The sequence below is a fragment of the Leptinotarsa decemlineata genome, unplaced genomic scaffold (genome assembly GCF_025532065.1).
Source record: "Leptinotarsa decemlineata unplaced genomic scaffold, Ldec_3_MD MMD2_tig00003736_RagTag_RagTag, whole genome shotgun sequence".
Taxonomy (NCBI): Eukaryota; Metazoa; Arthropoda; class Insecta; order Coleoptera; family Chrysomelidae; genus Leptinotarsa; species Leptinotarsa decemlineata.
This window is the reverse complement of record NW_027412593.1, coordinates 1,639,833-1,664,709: the sequence shown is the minus strand read 5'-3', so window position 1 is coordinate 1,664,709 and position 24,877 is coordinate 1,639,833. Positions and strand designations below refer to the sequence as shown.

Here is a 24,877-nt window from a genome sequence, read left to right as displayed (position 1 = left end):
GACGACGCTTGCCCTGGACGCCCCAGCACATCAACTACCGATGAAAACGTTGAGAAAGTTGAGAAAATTTTATGAAGAATCGTTGAATCACTATTAGAGAAGTAGCTGAGGATGTCGGCATATTGGTTAGCTCATGCCATGTAATTTTTTCGGAAATGTTAGATATGACGTGTGTGGCAGCTAATTTTGTTCCAAAATTGATGTATTTTGACCCAACAAATCGTCGCATCACTCAGAAATTGTTGAATTACGTCAACGGCGATCCATATTTGCTTGAAATGGTCATAACTTATAACGAATCATGGGTATATGGTTATGACATCAACACCAAATTTCAATCGTCCCAATAGAAGAGTCCAGAAAAGCCAAGATTACCATGGTCTAGTGCAGGGGTCGGCAGGTAGTTTTAGGTGGAGTCCGGATACTGTGGAAAAATGTTGACGAGGTCCAGAAAAAACAACTGATAAAAATTAAGTGCTACTTATGTCTTATTTTGGTTTCAAATCAAATTCTGAATTATAAAACACAAGACCTAAAATTAATGTGAGAAATGACACAGACAGTCTTGAGCCAGTTTTTCATAGTTTGGTTCTCGAGAGGAACAGAAAATTCGAAGTGTATCTTCTAAGTGGGTGTTCGTTAATTTCGAACAATATTTGTTTTTCAAAAAATTCATCGAACATTGGTGTCAGTAAGTCAGAATACGCTGAATCACATTCAGAAAGAAACTCCCTGAAATGTCGGTGCTGAAGACCAGAATTCTCATAACATTAATCAACTTGACCAAGCTGTCCATCACTTTTTTCAGTGTAGCGCTAAGTTTTCCACAAAGGGCTGCCTGGTGAATTGTGCAGTGATACGATATTAGACCTGAGTTTGTATTCCTGATTCTCTTTACTATACCTTTTTCTTTCCCAATCATTGCTGGGGCCCCATCAGTTGAAATTGCTGATGAGTTATTTCATAGTGTTGGTTCAAATTGCCACTCATAACAATAGGGACAGTTTTATTGCATATAAGGCACAGTGGAACCGCTTGAGGCCTATCAGGCAGCATATAACAATATTGTTCAATCCATTCTGCCAGAAAACTCCTATTTTCACTGTCCACTTTACGCTTTTTAGGATCCATATGAGCATAGGTACGAAAATATTATGAAAACGTGAAAAATCCCAAAAAAATTAATGGTTGCTCCGCGGTTTGCGCTGCGACTGAGTCTGCTTGTGTCGCAAGCGGGCACAAACAAACACACACACACACAGGGTAGATAGGAAACTAATAAAACCATATCAGTTGTAGGTACTTGTAAAACAGGTTGACTAGGCAACTTGACATAAAATAGGTACATACTAAGTTGAATTCTATGTGGCTTAAAAATATTACTTTAATTAATAAAGGTATGGTATACCTTATCTATGTATTAATTTATACTTGGTATATAACACATTACAATATTTGGCGGTCCAAAATTCGACCTTTCGCGGTCCGCAAACGGACCCCGGTATATTGCATCAAGAGTTCTTGCCACATGGTCGTACGGTCAATAAGGAGTATCATCTTGAAGATAAGCGAAGCTTGCGAGAAGCAATACAAAGAAAGCGTCCAGTATTCTGGAAAAACAATTCATAGTTTTTGCATCACGATAATGCAACTCCTCACTCGTCATTGCTTGTTTGTAACTTTTTGGCCAAAAACAACACCGTAATCATACCCCAGCCACCGTATCTACCAGATTTGGCCCCCTGCGACTTTTTTCTGTTCTCAAGATTAAAGAGACTCATGAGAGGACGCCTTGTTGCGACAATTGAGAAGATAAAAACCGAATCGCTGAGAGAGCTCAAGGACACACCAAAAGGTGCATATCAGAACTGATTCGAAGATTAAAAAAAACATCGGCACAAGTGTATTACATCTAAGGGGGACTACTTCGAAGGGGACAAAATAGAAATGGATGAATAAATTAATATTTTTTGAGAAAAATGAAAATTCACCTTATTTTTTGAACAGACACCGTATACCCAAGTCTAAAATGCGAGGTTACTGCAACCATTCCTTAATTCATGATGGTTTTGAATGTTACGCCATTTTCATTTTTGAAAAAGTATGCTTGCAAGAGAAACATATTAGCAAGTTTAACACTGTCTTTTCGCAATACTCTGGCAACAGACAAAATACAATTAAATTATCTATACAAAATTCGATGTTTCTGAAGGAATCACTAATTTATACTAATGTGAAATTTTCAACCAATTACCTAAAAATATAGGAGGATTCTAACATTTTGCCATTTAAATGAAAATTGTATAATCTTGCTGAATTCCACTTATCTGAACATTAAAATTATTTGAATTGAAGTGATTAATGTGGGAAAGAAAGTTTTTGGCTTTCTACTACTCCATCTTGATACAAAAAACAAGGATGAGGGTATCTTCCAAGGAAAGGAAGGAAGTAATCAATTTTAAATTAAGTAACTCTATACATGGATGTGTAGATCATGCAAAGAAGTAACTTTCAGACACAAACTGAAAGAAAGTCCTCCTGAAACAGCTACTTTCATATAAACATTGAATTACACGAAAGAAAAAATTCTTTCAAAACAAATACTTCTATATGAACACTGAATTATACAGAAGATACTTTTCTCTACTCAGTTTGTATTTCAAACATTCGTTGTGGAATAAAAATCAGATATCATTCACATGAGTTCTACTTTAAATGAATGGTAATAAATTGCACTTACATGGAACACTGTCACCCTCACTGGTATACACGGATGTTTCGCCTTAAGACACTCGCCACAAGGCTCTTCAGTACCAAATTGGATAACATTATAGAAAATACACACAGTGATTCATGAATGAACTATGTGTATTTTCTATAATGTTATCCAATTTGGTACTGAAGAGCCTTGTGGCAAGTATCTTAAGGCGAAACATCGGTGAATACCAGTGAGGGTGACAGTGTTCCATGTAAGTGCAATTTATTACCATTCATTTAAAGTAGAACTCATGTGAATGATATCTGATTTTTATTCCACAACGAATGTTTGAAATACAAACTGAGTAGAGAAAAGTATCTTCTGTATAATTAAGTGTTCATATAGAAGTATTTGTTTCGAAAGAATTATTTTCTTTCGTGTAATTCAATGTTTATATGAAAGTAGCTGTTTCAGGAGGACTTTCTTTCAGTTTGTGTCTGAAAGTTACTTCTTTGCATGATCTACACATCCATGTATAGAGTTACTTATTTTAAAATTGATTACTTCCTTCTTTTCCTTGGAAGATTCCCTCATCCTTGTTTTTTGTATCAAGATGGAGTAGTAGAAAGCCAAAAACTTTCTTTCCCATTAAAATTATCATTTGAGATTTTTTTATTACTACTGGATACATCTAGTTAACTGTATTTTCTGCTTACCTCGCACATGAATGGTTTCTCTCCCGTGTGTATCCTCAGGTGCGTCTGCAAATAGCTTTTCGAGACGAACATTTTGTCGCAGATCTTGCAAGAATACTTCCTATTATCTAATCCCGAATGAATCTTTCTATGGGCCCTACACAAACCTGTGAAAAATGTTATAACAAGTTTTTTTTTATACACATATCTAAATATATTCAACTCTGATGCAAGATGAAATAATACAACTTTGTCAACGAAATAATGCTCATACCACTTCATCAAGAGTACATAAAGTTCAGAATGCATGTACAAGATTGATTTTTGGGTTAAAATTCAGAGATCATGTGTCTCAGATAGGGTGGCTGAATATATTCAACAGAAGAGAATTCCATCTAGCTAGATTAGGTTAGGTCCGAAGTGAGTGGGTCTATTCGACCCTCCACCGCAACCCGCAAGGGTTTATTGAGGCTCACACCTATTCACACTCGACCAAATAAACCCAGCTTCTTAAAGGAGCCAATTAGTTTGTATGGTGAGTGGTGTTACAGGTCAGATGGTAAAAGTACGGCTCTGCTGAATTCTAAAAACCTGATTCGGTCCCCAGCGGGGCAGGCACAAAGTATGTGCTCTGCTGTTTCATCATTTTCCAAACAGAGGCAACACACAGTCTTCCTACAGTCCGAGTTTTTGCATATGATGATTCAAATGACAGTGACCTGTAAGAAGGCCTGTTAGACATTGTAGTTCATCCCTACTGTAGTCCAACAACTGTTTGGTATCAAGCTTCGAAGAGTGAATAAACGCCTTGAAGTGAGCCAATCCTGGAAGATTCTGCCAGAAGTCCATGAATCTTCTTGCCATCCAGGTGTTCAATGTTTGGCAAAGCCTAAAGCAATGCCAATGACAGGTTCTGGTCCGATAAAGCTGCTTGCAGCACCCTTCTTTGCAAGAGAGTCAGCAGCCTCATTGCCTTCCAGGCCAGTATGGCCAGGAATCCATACCAGAGACAATCTGTTAAGTTTTCCTATCGAGGAGAGTCGTTTTTGACAGTTTGCTACCAATTTAGACGTTGCTCGGTAGGAGCCAAGAGCTTCCAACGCCGCTTAACTGTCCGAGAATATTTTTATTGACTTGTGAGTGAAGTTGGATTTATCCAATCTCTCCGCACACAAGTCAATAGCGTAAATTTCCGCTTGAAATACAGTCGCATAGGTTCCTAAGCAGGTTAATATTTCCTTTTCCCGGAGGGTCCAGTCCTCTCTACTCGGGAACAGTACTTAATAAGATAGTTCGTAGTTGACAGTTGGAGACATAAAGTCAGAGGTAATTTCCAGAATGCTGTTACTTCCAGTGACAACCAACAGTCTGTTGCACTCTACTTTAAATTGATTTGTGCAATGGGGAATGTTCCTCCTGACGAAAATCAAAATATTTTTGAATTTTTGATATTTTTGAAAGAAATTAAAGCTGGGTGGAAAAACAGAATAAGCCCTTGAAGCTACTGTGTTTTCAGAGAAATATATCAATTGGGCAAGTAGATAACTCCCCCAAGCAGCAAAAAAATGTTCTTACCCTTCCAGATAAAATACAATCCTTTCTAACAGGTGATAAATCAGAAGAATTATTGAAGTCAGGATGAATCATCTTGAAGAGTGTTATACTCCGGTCAGTTTCTAGATTTTCATTTTAGTAAGTTCATTAATAATTTCCACCATCTTATGTGTATCGAAATTATCCGAACATATATTCTAAAGAAGTATTTATACTCATTCTAGAGTTTTCAGGAAGGAATTCCGGGAATGAAATATATGTATGAAATAAGTTAGTTTTGAGTTCCATCCATGAATTGGAGATTTCATTTGAGCAATCAGAATTGATTTGTTCATATCTTATCATCAAACAAGTCATTGACAAACACACTCAATTAATATTATTATTATATTACTTACGAATTAAAAAAAACAAAATAAACTGAAGGAAGATCTAGAAATATCAATAAAAACTTCAACCCAGTAAAAATATCTGCCGTTTGGTACTACCAGTTCCATTCCACTACGGCCTACCAGCCTAGATTTTGTTGTATCTAGTGATATATGTGATTAGCAAAAAAATAGTAGCAAAATTTCAAAGAAATTGTATATAGACAAAACAAAACAGTCAAATTCAACTTTAATTACATACATACCTTTTGTAATGAAACCACGACCGCATATATCACAAACATAGGGCTTTACTCCTAAATGCCTATTTGTATGGTCAAGAAGTGACTGCTTTGTCTTGAAATTTCGACCACAAGTTGTGCAAGGATAAGGTTTGATGTTAGAATGTACCCTCTGATGCACCATGAGATAGCTTTTACATTGAAATCCTTTCCCACACGTTGGACATGAGAAATCATACTGACCTACGGAAAATATTGTTATTTGGAATCCCATATTTTCAATTTGTTATCAAACTGATTCGTCACATTGAGGTATGATAAATTCATGAAATTGTGGAATGTTTTCTTTGATGAACATTTTTTGGATTGAGTTTTTATACTGTAGGTTCAATTATCTTATTTATTTACATAACCTCTGATACTAATACATTCATTTTCCTTATTTTTATTGACCTATCTATTTCATTTTATGAAATATCTAACTTTATTTTTAAATATGTAAATAATCTAGTGACACCACAATGTTATGCAGAAAAAACTATTGGAGTAGAGACCAATTATATAATTGAAAATTTCTCTTGGCAAGATGTCAAAATGATCACTATGGACGTCTTGACTAGAGATAAAACGAATATCCGGTATATATCCGTTATCTGGCGGCCTACATATTATCCGGCCGAATACCGGAATTTAAAACAAATCTATTTTCAGACAAATAATTGGTTGACTTTGTTAGTATCACCTAAAAAATACAATCGGTAATCACACAATAATTCTACAACACAGAAAATTAATTAGTACTCATACTGCATTGAGGGCAAACGATGGTGAATGAATACTAATTTCTCTGCATTAAGAGGTACCAAACGGTCTTCTTAATGAGGCCAGTTACAGAAAGAAGTATTTCGCTGTACACATTGCCGCAAGGTGCCAAAAGTTAGATGCACTACAATCTTAACCATAAGACAATGAATGAAACAATTGTTAACTTAGCTTATCAACGAAAAGATCCAAATTGGACCACCCTATCGTTCGCGCACCGCCTACGCAAGAGTGCTTCTTGACAGTGCACCAAATGGCAACGTTCTATCGAATATTCAGTGGCCAAATATCTGGCTACAAGGTTGACCAAATATCCGGTATACTGCTAAACCTCTATTCGTTTCATCTCCAATCTTGATATCATCTCAATCAATAGTTGCTAATGTTATTCAATACATATTGTGTGACCAACTTAATTGAAAGGAGTACAACATAATGAAAGCCAGCATGGAAAAATCGGAAACTGTAAGAGATACACTGTTAGTTGATCTAGGGAAAAGTTACTCAATGTAAAGCTCATTTAAATAACGTTTCAAACTCTTGGAAAATCAGATTAGTTCCGGAGATATTCCAAAATAAGCCAAATTCGCCAATTTCGTTTTATTTTTACAAGCTATTATTCAACTTGCAATGCTATGCAAAGTGTGATTCTACAACTTTTTGAATGGATTTCACTAAAAGCTTGCAGTATGTAAGAATATAACAATGTTATTTGTAAAATGCTGATCAAATACAGAAAAAGGTATTTTCCGACTGATCATATGCCAAATAAACAAATAGTGTTGGCAACATTGGTAGTTATGGACGGTTTTCATATATAACAGATGTTATATGCTTGGGTAAACGTGGTCGTAGTTCTTCCAAATGAACTAAAATACATTACTGGATTGATTGGAATTTTCCAAAAATTGAACATGGAAGCGGCTTTCAAAACTGCTTGTACACTTCAGTAAGTGTTGGAAAACCTGAGAAATAGGATGAAGGAAACAGTAAAGTCTGAGATCATGGAACACGTTTCACATATTTGATTTCATACTAGACAAGAGAAATTTAGTATCGTTCAACGTGTCCTAGAGAACGACCAGAGCATAAATGAGACATGTTTGAAATTGTTTTGATAGGTACATATATCAACAGGCTTTGTTAGATGCCTTTGAAGGTGCATAAATCAAAAAATATGGAATGAGAACAGCAGCAAAGATCCCATTCCGAACAGCCTGTTTTTTACTTTCTTGTGTGTAACAAATACAAATAAAAATCAAGAAAATATCAAATAAAATAACGCGTTATCATTAACATTTCATTTAAGAATTACGATGCAAAAACAATTACAATAATTACTACTGAGAACTTATTCAATGACCCTCACTTAATGAGGCTCGTGTAAATAAATAAAAGACTAACTTAGTCGAATTTAGTTTAGTGAAAGCATCGACACACAGTCCTTTAGTTTTGGTACAGTAAAAGTATTTTCATTAGATTGTTTATGTTATAACATTCAGTTATTTTATCAATAATGCTCACCCGTATGCTTAGCCTCATGCTGCGCCAGTCCAATTTTCGACCTAAACGCCTTTTCACACGTTCTACATTTATAAGGCTTCTCACCAGTATGCTTTCTCATATGTTCCGTGAGTTTATAATTGGTTTTATATGTTTTACCGCACTCCTTGCATTGTTTGGGTGGATTTTTTTTCTTTTTACTATCGTCGGAACCAGCCGCGTCATCCACTTCTATTTGGCTAATATCACATTTGGTTTCACATTCCTCGCCATCAGATTTTGATGCAGGATCATTTTGAGAAACTTCATCGTTTTTATGCTTCGTATTGAGAAACTGAAAATAAACCCTGTTGAAGTGAGTAATAGTCTAGCTATCAAAGAATCATATTCTCTTGAATTGAAAAGAAAAAAAGCATTTTGACTTTCTACTTCTCATCATTAAACAAAAAGTTTCTCACACTTTTGTCCAATGATGGAGAAGTGGAAAGCTAAAAAGCTTTTTCAACAAAAACTTGTATTCTCAGTTTTGAGAACACCAGAAAGCATTCGAACTCTTCTTAGGATTTCTTGTGGTTTGAATTATTTATTCATACCAAGTGATACATGTAATTGAAATGGAAATTATTGGTGGTTTCAAAAGTTTTTTCCGTGTTAATGAGTCCACTTCAAATTGTAATATCTCAGTGATTACTTATTCAATACCCTTGTTGAGAATTCCACCAAAATATGTCTGTATTTTTCAAAGAAAACAACTCTGAAACCAAGCAAGATAACTGAATGCGGCGAAAAGCAGTTGAATATAGATTTGTTATAAATTACGCTCTTGCCCGTAGAGGTTTGAATAAAGTTTCATTGTGCTTTTAACTGGCATGTACGCTCTTGCCCTGTTTTGACGGGTAAGTGCGGATTATTGACATGTAGTGAAATTAATTTTTTTGTTATTATGTGAGTATAAAAGTAAAAAACGGAGACAGTGATAACAAATTTTCCGAAACAATACTTACATAATGCTTTATTCACCAGTGATATAACGTATTCCTGTTACACATTGAAAATTTATAGGTTGAAGTCTAACTTTATGAAAACTAATCTGCACTTACTTACCCCACCCCACCTTATAACAAATATTTTTTAGAAAATGAGACATTCAAAAACTTATAATTTTTATGGTAGGACTCCAGATATTTTTATTAATCTACTAGCATTCTCTGTGACTTCACGTAGGTACTTGACAATGTTTTTTTTTCTTTAATAAAGCATATTTATTATTATTTACTTGTGATGCACTGTTTGTAAACTTCGGTGTAGTAATGAATATTACTGAAGTTTTATCCCAACACCAAACCGTTATTTTTAACACCTCGACACATGTTTCAATCACCAAGTGTTTTGCGTGTTCAGCGATTTTCTATCGAAAAAAAAATCAACGAATTTGCATCAAATTTTGTTTGGGAAATATAGTGTCCGACTGAAAGTTCGGTTTCGGTCGAGTTTCGGCAAAAAAAAACGGGTTTCGGTTTAGTTTCGGCGCCAAACCTGTCGAAACTACGACCGAAACTGCATTCGGGAGTTCCCGCGCTGTGATCGGTCATGTTCGACGCGTTGATTTCATACAAGCGACGAAGACATTTTGCCGCTTCCACGTGCCTAGTCATGTCGTGACTATTGTGATATTAGGTAATAACTCAAATAAGTAATGTTATGTTTAATATTTTTGAAAACCCATCAATAATATTCAAAAGAAGAATCTACACCTACTCAAATAAACACCTCACCTATTTCAAGTATTTTTAAGGTGCGATTAATATTTTTTCTTGAATAAGGGTTTTTTATGTTGATTATCAATAAGTAAAAATTTTGACGAGTGCATAACGTTGTGATTTAAAGATAAAAAAAATAAAGACTGACTGATTATAATAACGTTTTCTTTATTTTTTCCTCAAAATATAATCCTTGTAAGGAAGTTTCGGTTTCGGCCGAAACTGAGACCGTTCCCGAAATTCGTTTTCGGTCGTAAAAACCAGTTTCGGTCGGACACTAGAAATGAAATTGAGTGCTCAAAAATACTTGAAATATTAACAGTGGCATACGGTGATTGTACTGTGTCAGAAAAATGTTTACAAGTGGTACAAGCTTGCCCTGGACCCCCAGCACATTAAAAACTGATATAAATGTTGACAAATTGAAGAAAATTGTTATGGAGAATCGTCGAATCACTATTAGAGAAGTTGCTGAGGATGTTGACAAATCTGTTGGCTCATGCCAAGTAAATTTTTCAAAAATTTTGGACATGAAGCCTGTTGGGGTTTATCCCCTTGAATTCGAACTCCAATTATTCTAAAACAAGAAAAACTCCAGCGTTTGCTGTCTGTATTCATTGTTAACTTTCTTAGATTATTACGACACAACATTCGTGGACTGTATGCTATTTTACTGTGCTTGAATCGCATAAAAATGTTATTGTAAACACCACTTCAAATATCTAAAACCCAACATGCGGCAAGGGTCAGAAATCTACCACTTACCTACCTAAGGATGATGCAGTTGTTCGATAACGAGAAAACATTCTCCTACAAATACAAGACAGTAAATGTTGCCAGATCTTGAACGTCTACACAAAATATAAAGAATTATGATATTCTGACCAAAGCCTATGGCAGCGAAGTTCATTCCAAAATTGCTGAATTTTGACCAAAAAAACCGTCGCATGAGCATCGCTAATAAATTGTTGAATGATGTCAACGGCGATCCAAATTTGCTTAAAAGGGTCATAACTGGTGACAAATCATGGGTATATGGTTGTGACACTGAATCTAAAGTCCAGTCTTCCTAATGGAAGAGCCCAGAAGAGCCAAAGCCAAAAAAAGCATGCCAAGCTCGATCAAATGTCAAAGATTTGTCACTCTTTTCTTCAATTAATGTGACGTAGATCATCAAATCTTGCCACATGGTCGTATAATCAATAAGGAGTATTATCGTAAAGTTATGCGCCGCTTGCGAGAAGTAATATGAAGAAAACATCTGGTATTTTGGAAAAACAATTCATGGCTTTTGAATTACGAATTATTATGATAATGCACCTGCTCACTTGTCATTTTTGGTATTTTTTGGCCAAAAACAACACTGTAATAATGCCTCAGCCACCGTATTTACCAGATTTGACTCCCTGCGACTTTTCCCTGTTCCCAAGATGGAAGAGACCTATGAAAGGACGGCGTTTTGCGACGATTTACGAGATAAAAACCGAATCGCTGAGAAGGCTTAAGGACATAACAGAAAGTGCATGTCAGAACTGCTTTGAGGATTGGAAAAAACGCTGGCACAAGTGTATTATATCTGAGGGGGACTATTTTGAAGGGGGTAAAATAGAAATTGTTGAATAAATTATTATTTTTTGAGAAAAATTGAATTCACCTCATTGTTTGAACAGACTGCGAATATAAATAATTGTACCCACCTTTGGATCTTCGATACACATTCTCCTATGACTATTTAGAACTTCCTGATTAGTGAAAACTGTTGAACATCCCGGACAGTTATAGAAGTGACTTCCATAATGGGAATCGAACTGAACTTTTTGGTCATATGATTTTCCACAAATATTACAATAATACCAGTCCTTGTTGTTGTGTAAGATCAGCATTGGATCACTATTATCATTGAAATTATAAACTTGTTTATCTTCAACAGAATTCTGACTGGTAATGTCATTCAGCTGTTCTTCTACTGGAAGAGAGTGCCTGCTATTACTGTCTTCATGCTTGTAGTGTTCCATATTTAGTTGCTGTGTAGTAGGTTCTGCAGAAGATAGCTCTTGGTTCCTATACTCGTGAAGATTATTACAATTGTGAGTACCATCGTGGATTTGTTCGTCTGTTGGTAAAGACTGTCTGCTGTTGCTATCTTCTTGCTTATAATTTTCCATTTTAACTTCGTTATTACTAGAATTCGTTGTAATCAGCTTTGTTTCTTCATAATCCAAATTACAAATATTTTCACATTGAAGTTTCACTTCTAAGTTATACCTCTGGTTTTCTCGATCTGTACTATCAGCCTGTTCAACAGAAAAAAACAAAATGTTTATTCAAATACAGAAACGAATTCAGTACCATACTTTTTTGTGTATCTTACATAATTTTCCAAAATAAAGAATCATGTCAAAATCAATAATTTATCACAGGTTTCTTAAATTCTCTTGATTACACCTTACAGATATATGTCACTTCCTAATAATTACATAAATATGGTATTTACTAGAACCTGGAAGGTATTTTTCCTGAAATAAATTTCATAAATCAGTTGGGACTCGTGCGAAAATATTTCTCAAGGGTTTGGTTGGCAGGTGATTCATATCAGGAGAAATGGAATAACAAAATATGCCAGGCTTTTGTGTTGTGTACCCATCAAAAATACTTTATTTGATGTTATTCAAGTTCTAATAGTTTTACAGTTCAAATTGATTTCATAAGTGAAATTGAGCAACAGACAACAAACGTGCTGAATACGTAATGCACAGGAAAAAGAAAATCTCACCTAAAATTAACCGGGCAACCATATTGAACATATTAGCAATAAACTTTAGTTACTGTCCAAACCAAAAGATTCAATAAAAATCATGAAACAAGTAATATTTAGAGGATATGCTTTTTTCAAATTCAAAAAACCGTCCAGTTGGCCATTACAATCTAAGGATAAGCAACTCTTCATATGGCATTACAGAGAGAACTTTTGATATCTCGATGCACACTTAAATAAGCTAAAAAAATACTGAGGTCATCATAACGTGAGTTGTTAAATAAGAAATCCACATATTTGCATTGGTGAACACTCATAATGAGAATATCTTGCCTACACTTCCATTTATGACAAGAGGGCTATTTGATGGAAAATTGTTCTAGTTATGAATATAACACTAACGTATTCAAAACACATTTTATTGTGAGATTTTCACTGAACAGTTTTACAAAAAATATAACAATGTTACCACAAATTGATTATTTTCATATCTATTGGATGAAAATGATTCTCTAAAAACAATCTTAAGAGTTCATTACTGTAAAAGAGTTTTTATAATTTTTTTTTATTTTTATTGTGAGTAATAGAGCAACAATTGTGGCTTTTAAATAGTTATCTCAATGATAAAAATAAAAACAACAACTTATATTGTTTTTTTTTATTGTTATAATGACATATCACTTCCTTTCAGAGGAATTTTTAAAAATAATTTTATTTTTAGAGGAACTTTTACAAATTGAATGTACACGTTCACTGTAACTACTCAACATGAAAATGCTGGAAAAATCGCTCTACAACTACTTTCATTCAGACATTATTTTTCAAGTATATTGCTCGTGATCCAGACCAACATAGTTCTCTCAAAATAATTCTTGTAGTAAAGAAAACAAGCAATAATTCTAGGTACAGAGTATAAAAAAACAATATGGATTATGAAAATTTACACGATAAAAGTGAAGATGGACATCTAGAACTGAAGAAATCAAATAGGAACCATGATTTTATGATAGATGCTACATTAATTTCAAATCATTGTGATTATATTTGCGAAAAAATCAAAAAGTTTTTTCTCTTGTCCTCTCACAAGTCACTTCTACTGTATAGAAACTGTTTACATACTTTAGAGAGGATATGAAGAATAAAATGAATCAATCAATCAATCTGGCTAAATATGACTATTTTTGATGACACTGATGCTCAATCATAAAATATATCAAAAAATTTGGTCCAAATTTTTGCAGCTTATCAATGAACAATACCAATACTTATAATCCACTTCAACTGGATTTATAATAATTTGTCAGATTGATTATCTGTTAGAGAGAATTATACGTATCTATTCTTAATTACAAATATTCTTTCGACATACAGAGTTTTGAAGCCTAATAGACAATCATTGCATAAAAGATGCTAAAAGTTTGAATTATTTTATCACCGCAATAACCACTCACTTGAAACCTACTACTTTTGTCATTCAATTAGGGATGACCACGGAGTCATCTTCATCTAGTTTTGATAATTCGAATGCCAAGTTCAAGGAAAAAACTCTGAGAAGGCTCTTCAAAATGAGTTATAGATCCAAAATGTCAATGAGCCAGTGAGATAATTTCACATCAGAAAATGTGTCCATGCACACATTTCCCAAGATCCGAAACTAGCAACACATTTGTGAAATGAATGAAATACAAATTTCATGTAATTGAATATTCTACTTTAGGTGTGCATATAAATGAATGAAATATACAAAAACAAAAGGAACAAATTTGCTACAGTTACTCCCTGTATAATAATATATTCATTTCAAATACAACAATTGTGAAAAGATTTGATTGTAAATATTCATGTAGAGTATAGAAGCAATGTTTGATGAGGTATGCTTGATAGCTCTTTTGAAATTTCTACTACTTTCCACTCATTGCATTTCAATGTCAATGTCTCTATTCTTGCAAAATCTAAACTGGTTGCTATTTAAATAGTTAATTTAAAATGTTTCAGAACTTGTAGACAGAGCAAATACTTTTCTCTCCGCTGAATCCTCTTCCGTACACAAATATACATGGCTGACCTCTCTGTTTGGAACTGAACCTTTCGATCCTTTTTCAATCTTGGTTAAATATTTAATGTTTCATTTAAAAAATACTGAATCAATAATTATACCAGGATTCTATTCATCTTGAATGAGACATAGGATTAGAATAAAAAACGTAAATATCTCCTGATCAACCCAATGAAAATTCAAGAGGAAAAAGTAGATTAAAATCTTACATTATTTGATAGGGAAATGTTTGTGGAATTTCCCCCAGCCATATCCAATTGCAAGTCATGGTGCAATCTGAACTGATCAGTCAGCAATTGATGATGTTGAATCAAACCAAAATTATCTGGAAATTTTGAATCTTGAACGTTCATTGCATCAATTCTAGAATCTTGGGTGTGTAAACTTTGATTCGAGTAGTCCTGATTACTTAAACTATGATTATTTATGATGCTGTCCATGGAGTGTGAATGAATATCTTGATTCAAATTAATAACTTCATGTTCAGCTACCATTCCTTCTCGTTGGTCTAATGTACTTAGGTCGAGGTCCGATACATTTTGGTTGTTCAGTAAATGGTGATGCTGCACCATCATCAGGTCATTGTCATTCATAGGAACTAAGCAGGCATGAAGAGATTCATTTTGACTACTAGATATTTCTTTGAATAATTCAAGTAATATTCTTTCTGTCCTAGCAGAACGATCTCTAAAATCACAGAAAAGTTCAAGTTTGTACAGACAATTCTCACATATCATTTTGGGAAGCTCGTCAGCTTCATGGACCTAAAAAAAAGATTTTTTATAACCACCAATGAATTTATATTTGTCACCTTGTACCTGTATGGGAAGGCAAGTATCCAGCTTTTTACTAATTTGTCGTAATGTGCCTTCATCTCCAAATATATTAATTGATAAAACCATTGATGTTCTGGTGGCACAGATCCTGCAAAGTTCTTCATACCTCGAATTTTCCATTGCAGCAATTTATCAACTAATGAACAATATTAAAATCCAAGAAATGGATCGAATGAAACGAATCATAGCAGATGTTTATAATTTTTTATGAGTTTATGTTTGCTACAGAATAACATTTTTTCGAAAATATCTGGAACCATCTCAAAAACAAAAATATTTTAACAAATGACAGAACAGAACAGATGACAGAAACACGAATAGTAAACAATATTCTGTGACAGAACCACAGAATTGCTAGTATTCTGTGACAAAGGAACAAATGACCTTCTAAGAATAAATATAAAGATGCCTTTCCATATTTTCCATGAAGCCAAACAGGGGCGGGCTGGAACCAAATTTCATCGAGCTAATTCCGTTATGGCGCTAATCTTATGACCGACATCAATTTGGTTTCAATATGAAGCAATGGGGTACCTTTCCGGAATTAATATTTGAGTATACGAAGAATACTCAAATATTAATTCCGTATTAATATTTGTATTCTGTATTGATATTTGAGTATATTAATTCCGGTTAGGTTAATAAAAACCATTTAATTCTGGGTTTAGAATCGAAAGTTACGAAAGTAACGTTTAATTGATTCAAAAAGGGCTTTTATGTTGCCTTTAGTGCAGCATTTGTAAGATTTTTATCCTGGGCGTATCTATTTGCAAGGTAAATGCGGGAATTGCATATGCATTGTGCATGCAACAAAAATAGAAAATTCACACACTATACCTTCAAACATATATTATATAACTTTTATTTGTAACTGACGTTACTGCATCCTATAAGGACATTTTTGAACTTTTATATTAATATATAATGTATAAAAGTTTGAAAATGTCCTTACAGGATGAAACTGCAGTAACGTCAGTTACAAATAAAAGTGGTAAAAACATGGAAAGTTTCTATTCTCTTTTCTTAATTATGATTTCCTACCACGTAGTAACGGCTACATCCATCAATTTATATATTAAATAAATTTACCACCTCACAAACTATTACAAAATAAATTTTGTCCGTTCAGTTGAAAGAATGATGGTTATAAGTGAAAAAAATGATATAAAGAAACGTTTCGAAACATAAATAAGAACAAAATGAGAATAGAATTGTGAATTTACAGTTTTTTTATCAAGTAATTTTTAATTAAAGAAACGTAAAAAAAAGTAATACAAATTATGGAATTATGAAACAACACAGTTATAAGTGTAAATTTTGGAAATGAAGTGACATTATATTTGAATTTACTCTAATCTCTGCCTATATCCTGTTACAGACACACATTATCGATTTAATTTAGAGTTGTCTATATGTCTACAAAGCTTCGAGCATGAAATGTAGAGTTCATGTCTGTATTTTTCCTTTCTCTGTATCCTCTGAGATCTCTGCTACTTGAAACTGTGTATTGGGTAATTTTAGGTAAATGCATGGATTTGTAGTTATAACTTCGAATTAACCTCAACTGTAAATTTATAGTTATAACCGTGTATTCACAGTTATAATTTTGAATCATATAAACAAAATAAACTTAAAATATATGACTCTTCTCCAAAATGAACTTTTGAAAAAGTAATATGTTGCAACATCTCTTTCAACGTTAACTCGCTAAACAAACTTTACCGCTCCAAATAGCGAACAGTTGGCAACACCTTTTTTCTTAAATCTTGAAATAGTTCAAATGTAAATTCAAATCGAGTATTTATATTAGTGACAAAATTTCATGTTTTTGAAGGTGTGTATGTGTATTGATATGGCATGCTGCATAGCAACGGGAATTGAACCATTATAAACATTCTCGATATAAAAGAATACTCAAAATGGAACCAACCCTTTCTTTAGATTTTAAAACGCATCAATTTGAGTCACCTGGAGATGAGAATCCCAATTCTAAAATATCTGAAATGACTCGATTGTCAACACCCAAGCCCATTATGCATTTGGGATCTTCTACAGAGGTAAGCTATTAAAAAACATCTCTTTTTTTTATATATTTTTTTTGTTTTCAGTTTCGTAGACAAAGTTCCGCTGTGCCAAAAACACCCTTTAAACCTGGCACAGGATATAGATCTGGAACAGGTTTCAAACCGACTACTAATTTTGCCAAACCAGGAACTGGATTCAAGCCGGGGACTGGATTTCGGCCAGGCACAGGAATGGACATTGTAAGCAGACCTATGACTGCAGTAAGAGGTGCTGGGTATACATCTCATGGAAAACCTTTCGATCCGCTGAACCAAGCTGCTTCAGTCCCAACTCCTCCACTAGAGTTACAAAAAGATGATTCGTTAGTACCTTGAACCGTATCTGCACCAAAACACTCAGCCTTTTTTGCACTTTCTCTGTATAGGAGGTATAAATTATTTTATTGATTTTGTGTAACTCAAAAATATTTATTTGCTCAATTTTTTAAATTGATAGCTTTTCATGAACTTTAAAAATATGGAAAATTAGTAGAAAATTTATGTGAGTTTGGACTACCGAATATATTCTGCACTGTTGAAAACAAAGTTTTGTGTGAATAATGAAAATGACAAACTTTTGAAAAATTAAGTATGAGGGGATCGATACTTGTCATAAATGTATTTTATACATAACATCAAATAAATATATCTATCTATCTAAGATTTTACTCCCACCTTATATCATTTAGTATTTTGAGTTCATTTATCTCTATATGTTTGATCTAAAAATAATGGGATGTTGATAAATCAAGGGAAATGCTTTTGTACAACATTAGCTAAAATAAATAACATCTCCTTCAACTATGTTCTTTGACAATGTCAATTTAAATCAGCTCAGTGAAACAATTACATGTTGTATATAGAAATTTACCTGTTGAATTAGACAGGTGTCACAGTTATATTTTTTATATAAATGAACATAAGAATAAAAATCAAGTGTTATAAGTCAGTTAAAAATTCCTCAACATTGTAGTATGTTTTCGAGTTTTTTAGTTTCTTATGAGAACCTAACGGGTTTTTGCATTCTTTAATCAAATTATCTAACTTGTTGAAAAGTTTATATCCATTAAGTTAGTTTTTAAGGTATTACTGTAGTTGTTTATTTCTTTTTCCTCATGGGAATCACCCATACACATGAATAAATGAATAAATTTTAGACCCGAGGAAAGGATCAGACAGCAAGAACTCAAAATAATGCAGTTGGTAGAGGAATCGTGTATTGCACAATGTGAAGGTGATTTCAGGAAAGCTCTTACCAAAGCTAAGGAAGCATCTAATAAAGAAAGAAGTCTCATTCGACTACAGGAGCAATCTGGATTAGGAGAGCATCATAACATAGATCTAACATATGCTGTAAGACAACTTATTTATTTTCAGGAAAAAATGTATTATTATTTCAATCTAAACAAATTACAATTTATTACTTGCTAGAATTTTTGCTGTTATACCTATGGGTTCTGTATAAGGAATACAGAACCCAGAGGTATAACAGCAATTAGCAACTTTTACTTATGAGTATAAAATACAACTTATTATATTTAAATTGAAAGGGGGTATATTTTTAGGAGAGATCAATTTTTGGGAAAGAAAGGCTTTTCCATCTCCATCTTTATACAAAAAAATGTTGGAATCTTCCAATGAAAGAAAGAAAGAAATTAATTTCAAAAAATTACCTTCCAGAAAAAGCTTTCTAAAAACGATGAAAAGAGAAATGAAAATTTCTATGTTTTTTACAAATAAATAAATAAAAAAATAAAAGTGGTAAAAAACATGATCTCCTACCACATAGTAACGGCTACATCCATCAATTTACTTTCTAAAAACAACTACTTTCTTGTAAACACTGAATTACACCAAACATTCATTATGGAATTGAATCAGATATCATTCACAGGATTGCTACACAATATAGTAAATGAAAGAGGTAACATGGAACACTGTCATCCTCAATGGTGGACATACGATATTTTGGAATAAGTCATTTGACGCTTCAGCATCAATCTGGACAACATTACAAGATGAAACACTCAATTCATTCATAAAATTACCACTTTATATTACAAATGAGGTGAATTTACTCGTGTCATTGATGACAGTATGTAATTTGTAAAGAGTTGATTCTGAAATTAATTACTTTCTTCCTTTCTTCTGAAAATATCTACATTTTTTTGTATACAAATGAAGAAGTAGAAAGTCAAAACCTTTCGTTTACAAGTTATACTTTCAAAATGAGGCTTCGATTCTTTCTGAATTAAAAAAATCAATCAAATTATTTTCTTCTGCTTTTTTTTTCAACCTAAAACGTTTCAAAGTAACTTGACTGAAGTGCCAATTTATTTAACGTTAATGAAAGGCCCAATTATAACTGAAATAGTTGTCTAGAAAGGTTTTGCTAGAAAGGTTAAATTGAAAATATGTTCATAAAAAAGTAAGTTAACCAGTTTGGTGATCCAATAATTTTTCTGAAAAAGGGGTTGGTTGTGTAACAGGACCAATTTTTTCTTAAAAAACAATTGTTTTTTTGACGACGTTTCGAATTAAAGAAGAATTTAATTAAATTCGAGACGTCGGCAAGAAAACAATTGTTTTTTAAGAAAAAATTGATCCGGTTACTCAACCTACCTATCTTTATGAAAAAGTAATCCCAAAATTTTTCTGCATTCGATAGACATTTTGTTAATTTTTGCCGACTCATTCATTCACCGTGTTGCAAATAAATGGATAGATATATATTCTTTACTTGTGATGCAATGTTTGGAACCTTTGGAGTAGTAATGAATATTACTGGAGTTTTTTCCAAACACCAAGTCATTATTTTAACACCTCGACACGTGTTTCGATCACCAAGTGATCATCTTCAAGAGGAAGATCAAACTAATCATACTTACAAAGATATTCCTATTTATACCATAGATAACTGTTCTAGGTACCTGCGTCTTGAGTGTCTTAAATTAATTTCACAATATTGCCTTATCAACTAGTCATAAATTAATTTTACAATGTGTCCTTATGTAATAGCCAGGTAAATCTAATAATTGAAATAGTATAAGCTATATAAAGTTAATTTCACAATATTTCCTTATCTACTAGTCTTAAATTAATTTTACAATGTGTCCTTATGTAATAGTCAGGCAAATCTAATAAAAAAATGATATTTTAACAAGCTATATAGTATACCTACTATTAGGTATTGGTCCTCCATCGTTATTCATAATAATAATAACGTTTGTTAACAAACTATGGTTGTTGAGTAGGATTTCATAAAACATAATCAAAAGGTACAGGCAACAAACTATTGTTGACTAAATAGAAATCGTTTATACCTGAATTTAAATGCATCATAAGACAACGAAAAGTTAGTTACATCCAGGACATCGCCGAAAGTCGCTATATTATAAGAGAAAGATCGTTTGTATACTTTTTTTTTATGCTTGGGTATAGTTAGCATGTTCCTCCGTCGCAAGTTCAAATTATGCACGTCAGTCCTAAATCCAACATTTTGGGGGATTTGATTTTTCAAAATTTTGTAAAAAAACATACCATATGATCTTATTTTGATAGAACTTTTTGTCTGTCCATAATATTTTGCATCGCAGTCCTAACATGTAATTTCGTAAATTCCAAACTTTCACAAATTCTCGACTTTATCTTTTGGACTCCCCAAAAGGCTCTGTAGTGTATGACCTGTTTCAAAAACCACCTTCATACCTAGTTCTTCGAAAATCTTTCCAAAGTTCTTCTTGTATTGGTAGTATGAAACTGAGATATATTTATCTTGGTTTTTGTCCATTTTAAAAGTCGAGATTTCGTTCATTCTTAGCCTAAACTTGTTCTTCCTTATTATGTCATCAACAATACCCCTCGAGAAACCGTGAGCTGCTGCTATTTCCTGTACTGTACGTTTTTCTTTTGTGAACCTCTCGTGTAAAAGGAAAAGTCAAAAGACGATGCACTTGAACATTCAAGCAAGCACGTCCACGGTGATATGAACTGTCAGGAATATACCTGTACGTGCTTGTTTCTTTTCTAGACACATCTTATTCTAACCCTCCACATTGGCTCCTCATTACCAAAACGAAGAAGTTTGAAGATTGAATAGAACTCGCCGATACTTGATGAAAATCCATATTTAAAAAACTAATCAATAGAGTTTATTCTATGATTTTCACTATAAGGGTTTTACAAAAACCGCGATACGTGTTTCACTATACAATAGCTTCTTCAAGTATAACAGTTATGCTTCTTCAAGCATAACAGTTATGCTTGAAGCTATTGTATAGCGAAACACGTGTCGCGGTTTTTGTAAAACCCTTATATTGAAAATCATAGAATAAACTCTATTGATTAGTTTTTTAAGTTTGAAGATGATCACTTGTTGATCGAAACACGTTTCGAGGTGTTAAAATAACGGTTTGATGTTGGGAAGAAACTCCAGTAGTATATTCTATGTTAATACACAAAAGTACTTGAAAAAATAAAGTATATACACACGTCAAATTTAAAAATGATATATATTGACTGATGAGAAATTTTTCTGTTGTATAAGAAGGCATGCACTCGTCAAAAACTGTATACGCACACATCTCCAATGGTAAATTTGTATATTTGGAAAATGTTTGGAATAACTGATGTCTTGGAATGAGGTTGGATAATGTAATTTTTTCCTCCAAGTGTTGTTAGCTGTGTATTTGAAAAATTATATAAAATGTTTTTTAGTAGTTCTGAAGTAAAGAATTATAATACTTAATTTTTTTTTTAAATTGGTTTGCAATATTCACGGTATTTGGCTTTTATAGTTGAATACCCAGCAGCCTTCCGCTGAGTAAAAATCCGTTACAAGTGTTTTTTTTTTATTATTTTAAGGACAAAACACAAGCAGTACAGGAAAATGCTCAAGGCGCTCTCAGAGCGGTGCCTGTGCGAAAATAGCGATTCATATTGAATTTGAATTGTTGAAAATTAAATCCATTTGGAAAAACGTTCTCAGGAAGGTTATTCCACAGAAACGCAGTTCTCCAGATGAAAGAGTTCTTAAACAGTTAATCAAATGGGCCAAGTTACTTGAACACTTCTTGTGAGAGTATCTATAGAAGAGGGACAAATCTCCAACCTTTCTTCGATGTTCCAGGCTATCAAGGTTGCATGCGAAGTTCGTATCTCTAATCAGGCGGATGACTCTTTTCTGGATGGAATCCAGCAACTTCAGGGTATGTTTGGGGGCAGAGCTCCATACATGAGAACAATACTCCAAAGAAGGTCTGATCTGAGCTTTATAAAGCATCAAAATTTGCTGAGGTGTGTACAGTTTTCTGGTTCGGAACAGTGTTCGAAAATTTTGAGAAGCAGCTATTGCAATTCCAGCGACATGATTGTGCCAAGACATATTGATGTCCATTTTAACCCCCAACAAACTCATCGAAGCAGAAAGTGGAATTGTCTGACCTGACATTATTATATCCGGTTCGGGGACATTCTTCTTGGAGAAAACCGATGCATGGATTTTTGTGGCATCGAATTGAACCTGGTTACTTTCACCCCAATTCGAAATCTTTTCTAGATCCTCAGTAAGATATGCAACCTCCAGCTGCCGGTGTCAAAATATTAACAAACACGCAGCATGGCTTTCGTGCTGAAAAATCAACTAATACTGCCATTTTTTCATTATATAATGAGGTAATTAGATATATTGAGGCAGGTGAATGCGCGGCAGCGATATTCTGTGATTTGAGTCGGGCATTCGACTGCGTCAATCATCAAAAACTTTTACTGAAATTGGAAAGATATGGACTAAGAGGTGCATCTCTCAACTGGATATCCTCATTCCTTGAAGATAGGAGACAATATGTATCTCTCCAGTGTACGGTCAAAAATGAAATCCAGAGAATAAATTCTGAGCCTTTCAGTGTAGATATGGGAGTACCTCAAGGGTCCATTCTGGGCCCAATCCTTTTTATTCTATATGTAAACAATATAGACTCTGTTGTTTCTGAAGTTCATTATACAGCTTATGCCGACGACATTTCTATGATCATCTCGGCATCAGATGATGTAATATTGAAAGACAAATGTGCTTCTGCAGTTGAACATATATAAGAATTTTTCAATTATCATGATTTATTTTTTAATTCGAATAAAACAAATATTATTCGTTTTCATAATAGACAAAATAGGATGGAAGACTTCAGTTTCAGTGCTGATAATGTGACATACTCAAAATCGAATAAAAGTGTTAAATTCCTGGGTATTCTTCTTGATGAAAACTTGAACTGGAATGCTCATTGCCAGCATCTAATTTCTAACCTTAATTCAATGAAATTTCTATTTATGAATCTGCGGACAGTTTTAACTACCACTCAACTAATGAGCATTTATTATGCTCAAGTTGATTCAAGACTGAGGTATGGTGTCTGCTTCTGGGGTGGGTCATCCATGACTCATAACGTATTCATTGCTCAAAAACGCATTATACGTTGTATTGCGAATGTCTCAAGGAGAGAATCTTGCAGACAAATTTTCAAAAATTATCACATCATAACACTCACATCTGTTTATATATTTGAAATATGCAGCTACATATTCAAAAACAAAACACATTTCAAAATGAATAAAAATGTTCATCACTATGACACTAGAACAAAAAATAGATTTCATGTGCCATATGCAAGACTAAGAATAACTTCATTTGCACCAGAACACATTGGAATAAAAATATTCGACAAACTGCCCGATCATTTAAGGGAAGAACATAATTATGTGATGTTTAAGAGAAATTTAAAGAGTTTTCTAATTGAACAATGTTTTTATTCATTGAATGAATTTTTTAGATTAGATAAGTAGGGTATTATTTTAGTTTTAAGGTGTTGTTTCAACTTGTATGTTTCTTATACTCTGTTTTTATCTTTATTTTTATTTCTTTTATTGACTATTCCTATACAATGTATATTGTCTACACGGAAATAAAGTATTATTATTATGTGCCTTCGTAGCCGATGTCCTGGAATCCAAATGAAATGACGAGACAAGTGTGCTGTCGTCAGCAAAGCAATATGTTGGATTCTTGGTTTCTTCCAATAAGTCGTTGATATACAATAAAAAGAAGGTTGGAGACAATATGGATCCCTGGGGAACACCAGCGTTGATGGTGAAAGTTTTCGAGAGATATCCATTGATGGCCACTTGCAGGGAACGTTGTTTCAGGAAGCTGGAGAGCCATACACATAAATGATCCTACAAGCCATAGCATCGAAGTTTGGCCAGCAAACGATCATGCCATACACGGTCAAAAGCCTTAGAAATATCAAGCACAACAGCTCTTGATTCTCCATGTTTCTCGATTGCATTATTCCAAATATGGGTGACATACGATAGAAGGTCGCCTGTTGATCTTTGTTTCCGAAAGCCATATTGATGATCGCTCAAGATGTTGAAGCCTTCCAAATATTTGAGGATATGGTGGTTTACGACTTTCTCCATGATTTTTGATATCACTGATAGCAAAGCGACTGGTTTGTTATTCGGAAGATTT

At 33.6% G+C, this 24,877-nt stretch overlaps 2 protein-coding genes across 7 annotated transcripts in view; one reads left to right on the top strand and one right to left on the bottom strand.

Moving 5' to 3' along the window:
- LOC111508854 (uncharacterized) overlaps window positions 1–15,585 on the bottom strand; it is a 30,953-nt gene extending 15,368 nt beyond the window's left edge. Inside the window, exons 1-6 of the mRNA XM_023164480.2 lie at window positions 15,272–15,585; window positions 14,663–15,217; window positions 11,340–11,936; window positions 7,904–8,216; window positions 5,582–5,800; window positions 3,415–3,560 (exon numbers count right to left, since the gene is read on the bottom strand). Of these exons, the coding sequence (XP_023020248.2) occupies window positions 3,415–3,560; window positions 5,582–5,800; window positions 7,904–8,216; window positions 11,340–11,936; window positions 14,663–15,217; window positions 15,272–15,409 (1,968 nt within the window). The 5' untranslated portion in view covers window positions 15,410–15,585. The remainder of the gene's footprint in view (window positions 1–3,414; window positions 3,561–5,581; window positions 5,801–7,903; window positions 8,217–11,339; window positions 11,937–14,662; window positions 15,218–15,271) is intronic.
- Window positions 15,586–16,847: 1,262 nt separating this feature from the next.
- The window catches only part of nompB (intraflagellar transport protein 88-like protein nompB), a 33,788-nt gene continuing 25,758 nt past the window's right edge, over window positions 16,848–24,877 (top strand). For 2 of the 6 annotated variants that reach the window (XM_074178245.1, XM_074178241.1), the window contains exons 1-3: window positions 16,848–17,346; window positions 17,398–17,675; window positions 18,510–18,705. In XM_074178245.1, coding sequence (XP_074034346.1) covers window positions 17,209–17,346; window positions 17,398–17,675; window positions 18,510–18,705 — 612 coding nt within the window. In that variant the 5' untranslated portion in view covers window positions 16,848–17,208. Of the gene's footprint in view, window positions 17,347–17,397; window positions 17,742–18,318; window positions 18,436–18,509; window positions 18,706–24,877 lie in introns of those variants that run through there. The other 4 variants (XM_074178242.1, XM_074178240.1, XM_074178244.1 and 1 more) reach the window with 4 other exon arrangements.